The 16,854-nt window shown below is 47.2% G+C and overlaps 1 protein-coding gene across 5 annotated transcripts in view; it reads right to left on the bottom strand.

Moving 5' to 3' along the window:
• Nucleotides 1-16,854, bottom strand: part of MVB12B (multivesicular body subunit 12B) — a 64,394-nt gene that overhangs the window by 35,449 nt on the left and 12,091 nt on the right. For all 5 annotated transcript variants that reach the window (XM_059828792.1, XM_059828789.1, XM_059828791.1 and 2 more), the window contains 4 exons: nt 15,593-15,700; nt 11,793-11,889; nt 8,607-8,736; nt 8,221-8,343 (listed from right to left, as the gene is read on the bottom strand). In XM_059828792.1, coding sequence (XP_059684775.1) covers nt 8,221-8,343; nt 8,607-8,736; nt 11,793-11,889; nt 15,593-15,700 — 458 coding nt within the window. The remainder of the gene's footprint in view (nt 1-8,220; nt 8,344-8,606; nt 8,737-11,792; nt 11,890-15,592; nt 15,701-16,854) is intronic.

Raw genomic sequence — 16,854 nt, 5'->3', positions numbered from 1 at the left:
CCCAGCTGCAGAAAGGGAAAAAGGCCTGTCTGCAGCACACGCACTCAATGCACTACATACAGCATGCCTCTGTGTATCCCCCTCCCGAAACAACCACGCCTCGAAGACAGGGGAAAATGATGTTGTGCTGTCCTGTCAAAACTAAAGCAATCACCAGCTGAACAGAACAAACCCTGATGATGCTAACAAGGGAGCATGATCTACTGCAGACCAGCAACCCAAAATGTAAGGCTTAATGCAGAATGAAGCTCCTGCAGCTTCCTCTATACAGGGATTAGTTTAGATCAGAGAACTTAAGTAACCAGGATAGAACAGCTGCCAAACAATAGAAAAAACCCAACAAGTTTAATTTATGCTGCTTGAAAGTCTGAGCTGTAGCCCATTAAACTGTTATAGGCAGAGGACTGCATCAAAGAACTAAGACCTCATACTGTAAGCATGAAGTGCTTATGAAGTGGTTGTCTTAGACGAGCAGCGCGGTGTCTCTGGAGGCTGCAGCGGGAAGAGCGCAGCTTTCCACATCCTTCACTAGCTACTCTCCAGAGTCAGGAGTTTTCAGATAATGAAGCAGTAGGGAAAAATTGCCAAACAGCAGAAATACTCCAAAAAGATAAATTACACACGGTGTAAGCTTCCTCGGTTAGGATTTTAAGTTCTGTCAAATTAATCAGCACAACAAAGCCTGGGCTCACACGTCCCACGAGAAGCATCCCTCTGAGGCGAGCCTCTTGCCAGGGGCCGGGTGCAGAGGGGGGCTGCCGCCCAGGCAGACCCCGCAGCACCGGGGTGCTGCAGGCACAGCCCAACCCGTGGGGAGCAGCGCTGCCTCCCCTGCAAAACCTGCTAAACAAATATTCCACATAAAGACTCATTTGGGAAGAGCACGTTGTCAGCACTTTGCCAGTAATAAATAATGACAGTCCAAACACTTTACTAAAAGCAATAAACTCAAGAAGTGTTTTGGAAAATGGTGAAAGTGATTGATTTAAAGAAGGAAATATCTGAACACAACCACATGCACTTCAGGGTGAAAGCACAGATTACAAATCAACAGTGGCAGAGATCATATTAAATAGCAGACAACACAGAAGTTTTAGGGAAAAAACGCTCAATTCCCCTGCAGGGCTTATTTAACAACTGAGTACATAGCTTCTTTAAATGAATACCTTCGGTTTGTACTTAATGACCCCACGCTATACCCTAAAGAAAATATGCCTCCAGGAATATTACTATACCAGGAACAGGGCTCTATAAAGAAAAATGACTCTAAGGATATCAAACCCTCTTCACTTAGAGCACTCCCCAAATTTTTCAATGCATCCTCAGAATCAGCTAAATCAATCAAACTTCTTCTAACTACAGTTAATGTCTCTCTCTCTCAGCTGCTACAAGGGATTCTTGTGCCTGGAAACCACTCATATTGTTTAAACATTTTTTCCTAATCATCATTTTCTACCACTAAAACATACTGGACTGTGACCAATTTTTGCACGTCTTCATCCAGCTGAGTTGGATGCAAGCCATACGGTCAGTACAGTTTCATAACAAATGCCTTATGGGAAACAGACTTTGGATAAATGTATGCCAGCACCCCTTACCCACTCAAACAAACCATCATGTTCAGATTTGCACAGCGTACATGCATCATGGACATTTCATCCTTAAGTTTTGCTTCTTACCATACCCACTGGAATAGGTCTATAGAAACACTTCCTCCAAGCTTTAACTTACTGTTTCAATCTCATTGGTTTTTTTAATCCATAGCTACTGTGATGTGAACCCAACCCTTGTACCATCCTTGGCCTTTTGTAGAGTACATAATTTAAAAACTAGGAATATTGTGCTGTATGTCACAATTCAAGTGATTTGAGCATTCAAGCAAAGAATATGTTTTATTAGTTGTAAATCAGAAGGCAGTTTTACTTTAGAGGTCTTTTGATGAAACAGATTAGAAAATGCAACTCCATCAAGAAGGAAGCATTCTGTAGAAAGGATCAGACTGTCAAGAGAGCCCACTGGCAATGCTTCTCAGAGCAGTTTCCAGTCAAACCAGAAACATCCATCCCTTACTCCTTGTTTGGTAGCATCTGGTTCAGATGAGGGACTTTAAGCTAGACTCCCACCACTCTGTGAAAGCATCCTGGCCATCAGGCTACAAGTGGTGCCTGCCTCCAGTCCACGGCAGCCTTCAGAAGTCTTGGCTTTGTTCCCCACCAGAGCAGAAAAGCATTGAAAACCTGGAACTTTTTCCTCTACAGACTCTCCATAAAATCTATTTTAAATGTCTTAAAGAAAAAATTAAGATAGTTATTTATAAATAATATTGTTGCTACTTAAAAAGCAGGGAAGGTAAAATGCTTCCCACTTCCCTTCAATTAACCCACTGCACAGAGTAAGACTGGCTTATCATCAGACCGAGTTCAGGTCTCCAACACACCGGCTTGTTGGTGCTGCTTTATTAGCTGCCACCTATTGCACATCATCAGCCTCCAGCAAAAAGCCACACACTGATCACTTTCCAAGCTGACACGACAAAGTTCAAACACCATTAATAAATCAATTTGAAAAATCAGACTTCTCTGCCTAGAAAGGAAATTCTTACATTCCTTAACATTAAACTCCACTGGGAGCAGAGGAACAGGAGCAAATCATTTCCCTTTTCTAAGGAGCAGTAGCTTAACTATTTAAAAGGTAATTGGGAGCACGGGAGGAAAATTTACACATCCCGCTCTTATTTCAGGGGTTTAAGTAGGGCAGTTGTTATCTTCTTATCAAAACCAGAGCAGCACTTCCCTGGTGCCATACTGCTGCCAGATCAGTATTTCCAAGACCTGAGCGCTTGGTGGCACAGACCGACTGTGTTCAGAGCACGCAGGGCGCGTGGGGAGGGACGGCTGCCAGCCACGCTGCAGACCCACAGCTGCGAGGGGTGTGAGCTGCAGCACAAATGAGCTGTTTCTGTAGCTTATTAGCCATGCGGATCAGGCAGGAGTTACAAGCACAGCAGACGTATGCTGGGGCCCCAGGTCTGGCACGGTGCACAGCCCCTCTCCCTGCAGAAGCCCAGACCCCCGGGGAGGAGGCAGGCAGCAAGGAGAGGCACACATGCTGCTCCGTCCCTGGGCATTGCTCCTGGGCTGGGGCAGAGCCCCCGCAGGCAGAGTCCAGAGGGACCACCGCCTCCCCTCCTGGGACAGACCAGCAAGGGGCCCTGTGGCCGTAAGGGCAGGCACCCTGCCTGCGGCCCCCTCCAGCCGGGGCAGGACGGAACACCCATTGCCTCTTCCAGCTGGGGCCCGCCGCCAGCACCAGCAGCCCGGTCCCTTGCCTGCCCACAGCAGGCATTTCGCACTGCCTGGCTGGACACAGACCCCCTGCGCCCAGGGAGGCTTTGCCTGGCTCCTCCTGACTGCGGCAGGCTGCCACACTCCAGCTCACCCCATGCTCGCTGCCTGCAGCCTCTCAGGCCAGCCTGGCCGAGTTGCCTTGCTAACCAGGAGGAAACTGTGCCCTTTCGACCTGGGTGGCTTGCGCCAGCTTCGGCCATCCCCCTTGCTGTGTGCACGGGAGCAGGCAGCTGTGCTGCACCAGCAGCACGCTGCTCTCGGCGAAGCGGCCACCCCGCTCTCGATCCTCTCTCCATCTGGCCTTGCAAACTGGTGCCTCCTTCTGCCGGTCCCCATGATGGCTCACGCCTGGCTGCACTAGGAGACCTATGCGCGAGAAACCTGACCGAGCCACTCAGCATTCCCGAATACCACCCCACCAGGACAGCAACTCCCTCCCGACCTGCAGCGCTCCCGTGCCCCTGGCCTTGCCTGGCCAGGCCAGGCATCCCACCAGCTCTGCCACCTCTCCTGGTCGTCAGGCAGGCTTGGAGGTGGCAGCACTCCAGGCCAACACTGTTTTGCTCACTTGTGTGCCTTTCTGGTCAGTCCAGAGCACGAGCGATCGACTCGCGGCTCTGCCTCCTGGACAGCAGCAGGCACCTTGAGCCCCACTGAGACCTGCAGCTTGGGCTCATCCCCTGCCCCAGGACTGGCCTGCCGTCTCCCCAGCCCTATCTCTGTGGTTCTTAATTAGAACAGCCATGGAGACATGCCACAGCCATCCCAGGAAGGCAGCCAGAGGAGTTCTGCCCTTCTGAACCGAAATGCCGAGTGCTCAGCCACACTAATGTATGATATGAATACAAGCGGATTGCAGCAAGATCTTCCTTCTCCCTGGTAAGCCATTAACCTTTCAGATGACAGCCCTGCAAACTAAATGACTGAACGATTCCCAGGGTCAGCACGAATCTACATTTTCAAAACCTGACATCAACAAGTAAAAGTTGTGACTGAATCCCGGTCTCTCCGAGAGGAAGATTAAACGCCTGTGACACATCATCTGCAATCAGAGTGCTCCATTTCCCAAAGTATCCGTCACAGATTGATAACATCCACGCAAAAAGTTAAGTGCAATTATGTCTGTCACTGTAAAACACACTTCAGCAGCACTGACTGACATCTTGCTTGCAGCTGACAAATTGTGAGAGCGCCGTTTGAATGACGGTGGTAAAGACTCCTGCAGCACCTCGGGAAGGGATGCGAAACGCACTCCTGAACCACAGAAGCCACGTGGGCTCACAAAGCACCGCGGCTGTGATGGAAGCCATTGCCCAGGCAGGCGCAAGGCTAAATGGTTTGAGGTTGGCTCTGCCTGCATTCACAGAAGTCAGGGACTTGCTCCCAGAAGGCTGGAACTTGATTTGCGAAGAGGAGAACGTCACACACAAATCCTGCTCTAGCCTACTCCAACAGAGCTTGAGGCACGGAGGGGCTGAGCCCCAAGACACTGCTCAAATGCTCGTGACGTGTACTTTTCTCCAAGTCCCCAGCCCATGCACTGGCAATCACTGATCCACAGGCTGGGTGAAGCAAAAGTATGCAGAGGGCCAGGTGAGTTACCTGTTACTAGCACCTCTTTTGGGGGAGGATTACCTTCTTGTTCCCTAAAGCGATGTCACCATGCAGCACCAGCGAGTGCAGGCCTTGAACGCAGAACAGAGGTACTGAGGAAAGTTACATTAAACTCCCACTGGTGACTCAGGCCAACAAAAGCAGTTCTTTAGTAGCAGCCTTCTAGGATGGGAAACTGCAAGTGCATTTCTCCAGGCTGCCATTAGTGCCAAGACGCTGTCGCAGAATTTGGAGAGAAAAGACAGTAAAGCAGCTTGATGCCTTGCACAATGGCATGGTTGTGCTCCACAGCACAGCATGCCATCCTCACTGGGATGCGCAAGGGCTGCCGTTAGAGACCATTAAGCCAGATGCCTGCAGTAGGAAACACCAAGGAGAAGAAATGGCTGAAAAATAACATATGCAGTCTAGCACAAATATCAAACAAAGCCTCCCCTTGTGCAGTTCTGACTGTGAGCTGTAACCCTGCGACACGAGCAGCAGAAGCAGCACTGCTGACGTGCAGCAGGCTGTGGAGGTCAAACCTCTGACACATGACAAAACTCTGATGTGCCGCCATCCACTGCCATCAGTAACTTACATCATGGATCAGAGGAGGAAGCATGGCTGGTGCAGAAATAAACATCTCCCACAGTAAAAAGTCCTTCCATTTAGGAAGGTTTTGCTGTGCAGAAGCTCACTGGTGTGTTTTACTGGTTTAGTTTATATTCAGTGTTAGCAACTGTTCTGAAGCACCCAAGCATACCCTCTTGATTTAAAATTATTTTATAATGCTAGACAGCAACTGAAGAGAACAGTTTCAATATTTGACCAGCCTAACGACACAATCTCCACAGTGCTCTCTATTCGGCACTGCTCACCAATTTTCTCTTAGCACTCACGGCAGCATCAGAATAACTCGCTGCTGTTCCTATCAGGATGTATCTACGTGGAACAAAACAGCAAACTGACTACCAGTGTAATCTTATCTCTCTATGGTGACGTAAAAATAAGAGGTTACTTGTGACTACAATCTTCCACAAACATTAAGTGTTGAGTAACTCACCACACTGCTGATAAAGTATTAGAAAAAGGCTTTCAAAGTAGTATGTGTTCCCCGTAATAATGAAATATTTGCAGGATGCACTTTATATACATTTCTATTTCTTAAAAAATATATTGGATAATAAATAATCAGAGTAAAAAAAACAGACATGAAAGATGCTTTGAATGATCAGGCTGGTGGTGTAAAAGTTTCCTGTAAATCATGCACAGGGCATGAGAGTGGAGCTGGCTACAGACAGGTGGTTTTTACTAGGAGGCATTAATGTAACATTCAATTATTCCACTGCATACTGGCTGTTTTAACTCAGCCAAATTAGAATACATTTTATATTGACTATTTTGACATTTGCTTTATTTGGCAAGTAAAACAAAACTGATCCAATTTCCTTGCAGCCATTGTAAACCATAAACTGTACAACAAGAGGTTATAAAATATATAAGCCTTGTAAACACTTCTTTTCAGACTGTCGCTGATGCTCTGAGCTCTAATTTTGGCCCTGTTCCCAATAGCTCTGACGCTGCTCTGCAGCCTTCCCTGCTTGGCCATAAAGTGACCCTTCCACACTTAGTGATTAAGGATCGCCATTGACATTCTCTTGCTATGATAATTTTTTTCTCTTTATTGTGGAAATCTGCCCAGGCAGGAATTTCTTGCACATAGAAAATGCTCTAAAAATCAAGACATCTTTTTCTCTGATCTCACATGGCCTGTGCTAGCATGTAGTTTATGTCCAGTGGAGCTTCAAAACAACGTATCAGCTCCCAGTGGGACAGGCTGAAATCTCCAGAAGACTGCTGGCTTTTCATCTCTTTTGCCTCCATTCTCTGGTTGAGAAGCAAGACAGCATCTCTGCTTGCAGCACACCTGAAAGTACAGGACAGCAAGCAGTGTGCCACAACACGGCAGGTGACTGCGCAAAACTCTCCGTGGAAGAAACACCCAAATGCTTTTGAGAGTTCAAAGAGCCACCGCAAGACAGTTGATTTAAGTCTAGGTCACAGGTGAAGGCTCAAATGTACACACCTGCCTTAAAAAGATACCCGATAGCTTTTTTTGGGAACAGTTTACAGCAGTTTAAAAGTGTCACTCTCCGAAATGACCTGTAAATTAAGACTCCGAAGGACATGAGTATCTTCCACCCATATGACACAATGACCTTTGTATACAAAGTGATCCCCCTGGAATTTCCCTCTGCTGTCTCCTTCGAAATTCTAGCTCTCAATAGTTATTGTAACACTGTAAATGTATCTGCAGTATACCAAATGCCTAGTGCAAAAATAAGCGTTTGCTTAATTAAACAAAAGCCCAAAGGGACCCATAGAGAACATGCTGTCCCCTGGCAATAGCCCAGCCCAGAGTTCAGTCAGTGAGCTTCATCAGTAGGAGCCCGTCTCACACTGGATGCTGTGCTTTCATAGCAAATGCCAGCAGTATAAAGCCCTAAGTTTAACCTCTGTCTGGGTTGGTTTGTTGCTTAACAACACTCTGTTTTGTCCGGAGAAATCCAGCAAGTAAGCTGTCAATACAGGATTACTGTTATATGCAAGTATACACACAAGCGCATGCATTTATACACACACACAAATATTGTCTATAACACAGGGAAAACAGCCTGGACTGACACTATGCCAGTGTCTGCCCAGAAGTGCTGCTCCTGTCAGTCACTGCAGGGTGAGCAGTCTGCTCTGCATGCTCAGTGTCAGCTGCAAGACTGCAGCACAGTAGTCGGGTCCAAGACAAGAAAAAACAAGGGCCAGTACTTCAAACCATGGGTGGACTGAGTCTGGAGAATGAGCAAAACTTGTCTCCCTATGCATTTAAGCCTGTATGAACACTTCTCCCTCCCTTTGGTTGATGAGAGACATCACCTTGGCTACAGTTCTGGCCCACCCTCCAAGGGTGACCCACGTGTACTTGTTGGAAACTACAACGTCCCGCACAGTTTAAAGCAAAGAAAAGGTGTAGTTTGCTGTTTTCCTTCCTCTGCAGGCTCTCTCTTTCTTCCGACTTCTTCACCTGTATGTCTTTATACAACAACCAAAGGAACTTCCAGTAGGCAAATACTTGAAAGAACAACACATTCCCTCATTATGAGATCATGCCATGTAATCATTCATACTGATGTGGTACCCTGGCCTTGATTCTGCCAGGCAAGGTTAGTAAAAACACACTATGCAGCATCAAGCAGAAGGGGCTGGAAATCAGAAAACTTACCTCGGCAGGTTAGGAGCTGGTATCGAAGACGGTACTTGCGAAGGAGGAGTCGCAGGCTGTGAAGATTCATGGTTGCGTGGAACTCTGCCCATCCGGTACCAAATGCCCATGTTGTTCAACTCCCTGTGTAAGCAACACAGAAGACGCGAATGCTACAGGCAAATGCTGCACACATGCACAAGTATCAAGCACTGACAAACAAACCAAAAAGAGGGGTTAGTTAATTCTTACATCAATCTCAGTAACACTTGTACTTACGTAGACTTTTCTAATGACAAGCTTCAGCTCTTACAAACTACTACTTAGCAATTAATAGGAAAACAGGGTGCTTAAGCCTTGGTACAATTGAATTTATGACAACAGCTTCTGGAGTGAGAGATACTTACCCTATGAACGTGTACTGAGGAGGGGCTTGTTTAGATCTACCTAGGATTCGGATATCACAGATCGCTGCCTCTGTAGAATCTCGAGGGATGAATTTTATGCACAGCCTCTTCTTTCTGAAAGCTATTTCTTCTGCAAAAACAACCCAGGACACGGGGTGGGTTTCATGCAAGATTAGGGTATAAGTGTTATTTATTGTCTCTCCAGATATTAGGCAGATAATTATGGCAGGAACTGGAGCCAAAGAACAGATATATGTCAGCAAACCAGACAGTGCAGTGCCGTTCAGTGACTGGAGAAATTTTCTATCAGGAGCTCTCTGTACACTGCGTGAGATTTGTTATTAAGCACTGCGATAAACCAATACTCCCTACTACCCTCTGCTGAGAAGATAAGACATCATGTATGCCAGGGTACTGCACCACAGAACAGAAATGGCAAGTGATTTTTCCACTTCCACATACTTCTCACATTCGCTTTTTTCTTTCCAAGGTAATGTTTGCCTTACCGGCCTAGACAGTCATATCTAAATATTCCTCCCACAAGCATCATCTCTAGGAACATACCGGGAAGCTGCTGACACAACTGGTCAGTTTATTCTGCCGAGTGCTTCCAAACACCCAACCAAACTGAGAGGAGGAGCAGGCACAAAAACAGACTGCCATGCAGAGTGGCTAACAGTAAAAGCTGTCTGCCCAAATCTCATGCATCCTAAGCGTTAATGACCTCTCCTGACTCAGTCAGCAAGCACTGAAACGATACTCCCACTGTGTTTGCCCTGGTCTCTTTGTAGGGATAAACCAGATTTACAAAGCGGTAATTGCTAGGACCTCCTACAGGGCAACTGTGCTGCACTGACCTGTTTTCAGGGGGTGGATGAATCTGCTGCACGGCCCTTTCCTGCTGTGCATCGCAGAGCAATTTCACTTGTTTCCACGTTATCCATCAAGAAAAACTCAAGCCCATCAGAGTCAAGGCTTATCTGTATAATGAATTCATATATATGCACACTGTCTGTCTGCATGCAGATACAATCCGCATCCAGCTATGGGTCAGTCGCATGACAACGGGTGGTACTGGCACACAGATAGATTTGTGGTGCTTGGAAACCATTGCTCTCTCTCACCCTAAAGAGTCTACGAGAGTCTCAATGTGAGCAAGGTGAGGTTTCTATTTGTGAATGCAAGCACTTGAAAGGCATGACAGAAGTCTATCAATAAACTGAAGATCTAAAGTGCAGACACTGAATGAAAATCTGGAAACAACCAACAACTACAAACAAGTGCCTGCAAAGTAACAACCCTTCAGTTTAATATGAATAAATATCCTCCAGCTTAAAAATATGCTCTCACTTCAACAGATGGCAAGCAGCCCTGTCTCTATAGGCTCCTCCTGTTTTGTAATCTCCACCTTGGAGAAAGCAATCCATCCCAGCCTCTGAAATTTGCTGTCGCACCAGCGCCAATAAAATGTACAGAGAGTGCGAGGTGTGTCACAATACAGCATCTGTACATGCAGCTTTGCAGCTACAGTGCTGCTTTTTAGAGATGTTAAATACCTGTATCCCTGAAGTCTAATCTTCCCCTGCTTTGGAAAACTAGGGCTTTTATTTGAAGTGCCTAAAATTGATTGTAGGAGCCAAGGGTTTAAGGCTTCCACATCTGAAAATTTTCTCAGAACCTAGTAAGGAGTACTATATTTAATATTTACTGCAAGTCAACTGTCACTTAGAGAAGAGTGCAGAAACATGTATAACCACAAATTTCACTCTGAACAAAATCAATGCCTCTTATTGGACTCTCACAGTAAGTACAAAGCTGACTATTTGCTTTTGTCTTTGGTCTCTTTCACACTTGGCTAGAGCCTGCAGTTTGTAGCAAACTTGGTTTAGGAGCTGGATTCATTAATTACACATGCTTAACCAGAGTTAATTTTAAGTAAACATATTATAAACAGTCAATCGAAATGTGTTCATTCATCCTAATGGAGGCAGGGATATGCACTACTTCATTAATACAGACAGTGCCTCTGCTTTAAAGATTGTATAGGTTGCAATCCAATGCATCTGAAATTAATTACGAAGTCCCCTTCCACTTCTCCACCAGGACTTCCACAAAAATTACAGCAGCACACAGTAAGTGTCCAGCACTCCCAAGAAGGAGCAGGATAAGCCGACAACTCTCCTTCGTGCCACATATGCCTGGGAATTCTCCAGAGAAAGCAGGTGACCCAGAGGAATGGGAAATGGGCTGCAAAACCTTTCACTTTTAGGTCACGGGTTCAAACCAGAACCAGGTTGGTAGTGACTGAAAAACCATCCTCATCTGCTGCAGACCCAGATGAATTATTCCCTGCAAAGCAGGCTCACATAACTCCTTTCTGCTCATAGCTAGGCTGGATTTCATTACTGATGAGCACTGGTACCAGCCCTGCTCTTGAGCAGTAGCTGTACACTCAGCACCAGCACATGGTGTACTGCCACCCTTCCACGCTCAGCTCCCACGGGGCTCGTCCCCAGCCTCCTCCGCACTGCGAGCCCGAAGCACTTGATGCCTGCTGCAGAGCAGAGTGCTGCAACCAGACATGGCTCCAGCTGCCGCTGCCACAAGTCTCAGGGGATCCGAATATGCTGTTTGGGAACTGCTGTCTTAAATGTTGCAGCAAAGCCATTTCTGCCTTGCAGAAATGAGGATGGTATTTTCCCTGGACATTCCACTTGTGCCTTCTCTCAGCAAGCGCAAACATACCCCACCATCCCCAGCACTACCCGCCAGGACACAGGCCTTTGTTTGTTCCTGGAGGGAGGTGAAAAGCCGGCGTGCATGAACCCAGCACCACGAGCACACACACTTCCTTTCGGTATCCGTTTGTAAACATCCCTCAGCACAGCAGTTCTGCTCCCACTAGGCCTAGTCCACCCTTACAAAATGAAAGAATAAACTATTCCTTCCTGCCCCAGAGCTGGTGAGTCAGGCAGCAGTATTAAAAAGCCTGAAGAGTCCAGGAAAACCGAAGGCTGTTTCAATTGCAGTTCAGAGCTGCCCCCAAACATGCACATGTAACCGCAGAGAGCAGCAGTGCTGAGAACGTCCCTCTGCCTGGAACACACCCTCCACCGCCTGACTACACAGGCACCTGAGGAGCGGCTGCTCCCAAGGCACAGGACTGAAGAACAGATGCCAACTTACGTGTATCGATGGTCTCCTGGATGGGGATGAAGCCCACAGGTAAAGTGTCCTTGATATCAATGAGCTTCATATCAACCAAGACGTTGCCTAAATGACTCTTTGGAGAGAGAAAAGAAACAGCTGACTATGACAATGTCACCAAGTTCAAACCCAGCTTTTCTCACCTGCTGAACCCCAAGACACCTTGTCATTGTATCTGACCGCCAACTTTAAAAATGGTTAAGGAGGTACCAAGCCAACACTTGCAACCGTCCCTTCTGCAGGAACTACATGATGATTAACTAGGAGATATCGGACAACTTTCAGCATTTACAGATTCTTACACTTCATCCACTGCCATGCTTCTGGATCCTCAGAAGCACAACCAAACTCTCCCCTTTGGAAATATGGCAGTTCAAAGTATTACCTCCACCAACTCATCCACTAAGCAGGTCACCTTAGTTCTCGCACACTCTACATCTACAATAGCAACATGACATTTCCGTGACAGTAACAGCAGAAAGAATTACGGTAAGATGGTTCATGCAGACACAGCCAAAGTTATTACATGCATTAGCTAATTAGTACTGAATAGACATGGTTCTAGCTCCAAACGCAGGCACACTCCAGAAGAGCAGGCCATTTGGAACGAAGACCTTCATTTGGAGTCCATATGAATTCTGAACTGATGCCTCATCCTATTAATCAAGGCTTGAAGAGCTCAAAACACAATTCAGAATGACAGCCTCCACAATTGTTTAGAGGCCAGATTTTCTTTGCAGTTGTCGTTAAAGCCAGCATTGCTGCCAATAATCTGGATTCACGTATGGAAGAAAAACACACTTTAAATACTGCACAGCCTTTATAAACAGAAATGCAACACAGAACAATTAAGATTTCATCCTAAGCCATCAAACCACATCAGTGTGTTTTACTGTTACTTGTTGTTGTTAAGTACCTCCTTTAGTTTCTATCTGGCAGAGTATTTCAGGCAAACCTCTACTCTCCGATATGCTGAACTGTTTTAAAACATATTTAAATTTGCATCCTCTGAAATAAGGGGAGATCAGGTCTGAGTTTATTTTTTGGAGGTTCTGCATTTCATGGTTAACTCCTCAGCAGGAGGGCCACCACGCCTGCAGCCCTTGTCCCACCACACACGAGCGTGGCACACGTCCTTTGCTCACGCGAAGTGGCCGAGGCCAGGCTGCCCCCACAGGCCTCCATCCCTGCTTTAGCCAGGGCATCTCAGAGCAAGCAATGCTGGATGCTGCAAAGCCTAAATGTATCAATTAACGTGGTCCTGGCACAGCAAATGGTAGATTAAGTGGTCGCTGCTGATTCATCTTTCATGTTTTATTTATCCAAACTGTCTGGCTGTGTTACATCAGCGTGCAACTTTCAGCTGAACCAACGATCATTCCTCCATCAACAGCAAACAGGTAGGAGAGATGCCTTTGATAAGTTCATTAGCTGCTGAAACACTGGGAGTCAGCATTGATGCTCTGCCATATACACAGCAGAAAGGGGCACAAAATCTCCCTGTTTGCAAGATGCACCATTCGGGGCCTCCCCACCATGACACTCAAATACCAGCAATGTCCTCATAATCTGTCAAATATTGTAAGCTGTTGAAAATGATGATTCTGATAAAGAGACGCTACAGACTGTCTCTGTTATAAACCAGGTATCTGAGGTGCATTAACTCTGCTAACTACAACATGTTCTTCGGGAAGTAGTTCCCAGTCTTTTGTTAAAAAACAAAAAAAACCCTGAGCGGTAAAAATTCCAACCCAAAGCACAGCAACACATCAAGGTCCAGGCGAGAGGAGCCTCTCCCTCCCGGATGACAGCTCTAGGACACTGCTACCAGGGAGGACCGAGGCCTTTTAACCCTCAGAGGTCCCCAGTCAGGCGGCACATCGTACTCCTGTGTGGCCAGACAGGGCTGAGAGGGGAGGGAAAGCTCTTGCTGGGCTAACTGGGAACAAGGGTGCTGCTCCCTGCACAAGGGGAGAAGGTTGGTCCCCCACTGGTCTGGTCCCCTCCTCCTCCCAGCCCATCAGCCTGCTTCCAGCCTTCCCGCAGCTGGAGGACCAGAAGTGCTGATCAGCTCTGTGTGCATCCCAGGGGCTGGCAGACTGGCACCAGCACATACCCGTCTGGTCTCTGCCTCACAAAAAGGCCCCCCTCACACAGGCAAAGCCCACGGCCTCAAGCAGCACGAGGGCATGTTCTGTCTAGCGCAGGCAGAGGGGTGTTCTTGGGAGGGAGCCCGCTCAGCCAGCCGGAGGAGGCTGACCGGCATAGGGAAATCCACCCTCTGAGAAGTGAGGGCACTCCCGCCGTCCATCAGGTACGGCCGCAGTGAACCACAGGAGCACCGGCTCCACACCAGCGCCCGAACACAGGCAGCACTGCCCGCAGGCTGCTGCCCTGGAGCTCTGCCACAAGCACCCACAGGTCTAACGCACCACTGATGCAGGGCTCAAGACAACCTGCGCACAGGACACAGCAGCTCGCAGCACACCTTGCACACAAGGCTGCTGTGCAGCTGGGACCGGCAGTCCTCCCCCCACACTCCCTTTAATTCACTCCTCATCAATATGAGGAACGTATTCCCAAACCATGCCGAGCACAGGACTGATGCCAAAAGCCCAACAGGCATCGACTGAGGGTATTTACACTGTCTCTGGTAGCCAGCAGTTGCTACTACCCTGTAATTATTTCTGACAACCTCGCGTTTAAGGTACCACAGATAAACTTAATACTCAAATCATGACATATCTTTCTGTTTAATACCCTCCCTGACTATTCTGGGGCTATTATTCCTGCTACTGCAGGTACTCCAGGATGAAAAGCACAATTATTGTCCATCCACCCCAGGAAGCGATATTTCCCATAGCTCTCGAGCTTTATTTTAATCCAGAGGCAGGCAGGGAAGCAGATGGAATAAAGGTCAAATGCTGGAAATTGGCAGCCCCCGGCTTTCCTGTCAGGACCCGTGATCAGCCTCCGAAGTCGCAGTCACTTTTCTGTTCCTGTTGTTGCTGAAAGCATGAGTACAAAATGGTACCTCCATACCCTGACAACTGAGTCACTGTGAATATCCAAAACACGATGAAAAGCAGGATTACCCACTAGATGGAGTGCATTCATTGCAGAATTAAATAGCTCCTCCAGAAAAGAGGAAGTTTTCACACTAGCCTCAACCAAAGACAGTAGAAGATATCAGGCTCTCACTGCACATGGTCTCCTCTCCTCCATGGAAGATGTCGGCAGGCAGCTGCCACTAATCAGAAATTAACTTATTCTTAACAGTCATACTAGAAGATTACAAGAATATGGTAGCATACGCATAACGTGGGCAAATTTTCAAGAATCAGCACCAAAAACAAAGAAAGAAAAGCTAATCCTGCAAGAAAATATCTGTGATGTCCCTGGACTCAGAAACTAACATTTCCTTCGTCAACACTACCTGCAGCATTTGCTTCTCCAGGTAATTAGAGTTAGAAATTCATCAGGGTCATGAGTATGCAGCGCCCATTGCTACAGCAGTAAATGCTAGCATGAGGGGGCTGCTGAAATGCAAGCATTCCTTTTTCTGCTGCTTTTATTGCAGATTTTGCCAGCAACTTCTTTCCATGAAGAACATAGACAAAATGCAAATATCTAGCCACTGCAGTTTGCCTCCTGACTCATCCAAACTCAGTGAAATGCCTGCTTGAATTATAATTGGCTCCATGAAATGAATCATCTTATGGGTAAGAACATACCAGGCACAGATGCAAATGATGCAGACACTCAGCAAACGGACTTACATTTTCTTTTGAAAATGATCTCGTGAAGCACAGGTATCGTGTGACCTTGGATTTAAATAAGCCATCTTTCCAGAGGTCAGCATCCAAGCCATCTGCTGTTTGTGCAACCTGGAAAGAAGAGACAGAGGGAGAGAGGAGACGTGTGAGCCAAGATAAAGTTAATATATGTGCAGTACTTCTTCCTCAGACCTCTTCTAATTAACGGTAGCCCAAACTCTCACAGCATGTCATTAGTTTCTTCACGAGGTGCAGTGCAAAGAACTTTCAAGAGGAGGTATAAAAAGAAGTTCTAAAAATGCTGTCTCTCGGGAGTCTGTTGATTAAAGATGCTCTGACAAAAGCTATTCTAATGAGGAAACAGCAACTTTGGTTACGGCCTCCAAACAATACTTTGGAAAAAGTCAGCATATCGAGGCTCTCATTACCACCCCACACACAAGGGCGCACTAGGGCAAGCTGTGAGGAGAGGTCCATGTAGACAAAGCACGGAAACTGCCCAATCTCAGTATTATTTTCATAGAAAAGCCATTGAGGAATTCTGGCTCCCAGGCCAAAAAGCTGCTTCCAGCAGCTGGGGAAAGCCGTGGTCACGCACAGACTTTAGCAGCGCCACACGTGAGGATGTGCCCTGCAAACGTCCCTCTCCAATGCAACCCTGCGTCCAGTCAACTCAGTGGCACACAGCACACAGAGGGCAAAGGAAACAAACCCCGGGCCCTCCACTGAAGAGACAGAGGCATGTGCGGGAAGAGAAAGGCAGGAGATCTTGCCTTCAAGCTGATTCAAGGAGCAGGCACGAGGCAGCACCACACCCAGGGAAAGGGCTCTGCTCTATTAGCAGCTGGGCACTTGCCCTGCACGGTGCAAGCTGGCAAGAGCCCCTGCCCCAAAAGGTTTGTTGTTGAATAAGAGAGGAGACAATAAAGCAAACACAAGGAGAGGGGTAGCAGAAATAAGATCACCCCACCAGACTAACGCCCAACTGATGGCTCACAACAGGAGACTCTAGTGTGGTCTGAAGCTACACAGAAGCACAGCTGAACTTCTGCCTAATGCCTCTCAGATGGGGGCAAACCACTCCACTGCAGCTCTTCCAAGTCTAATCTCACTGAATTGAGTAAGACCTTGGCCCCAGAGCAGCCTGATAACAAAGAGCTGACATTTGTCGTTACTCTTTGCACCCATGTTTTGTTGAGCAGAGACTCTGTGCAGGGCACAGAAAGCAAGAGATGGGTGCTGACAAGACCCTCCAATTATCCGAA

This window comes from Gavia stellata, chromosome 24 (assembly GCF_030936135.1).
Source record: "Gavia stellata isolate bGavSte3 chromosome 24, bGavSte3.hap2, whole genome shotgun sequence".
Classification (NCBI taxonomy): domain Eukaryota; kingdom Metazoa; phylum Chordata; class Aves; order Gaviiformes; family Gaviidae; genus Gavia; species Gavia stellata.
Note: the sequence above shows the minus strand (reverse complement) of the source record. Positions and strands in the feature narration are given on the sequence as shown.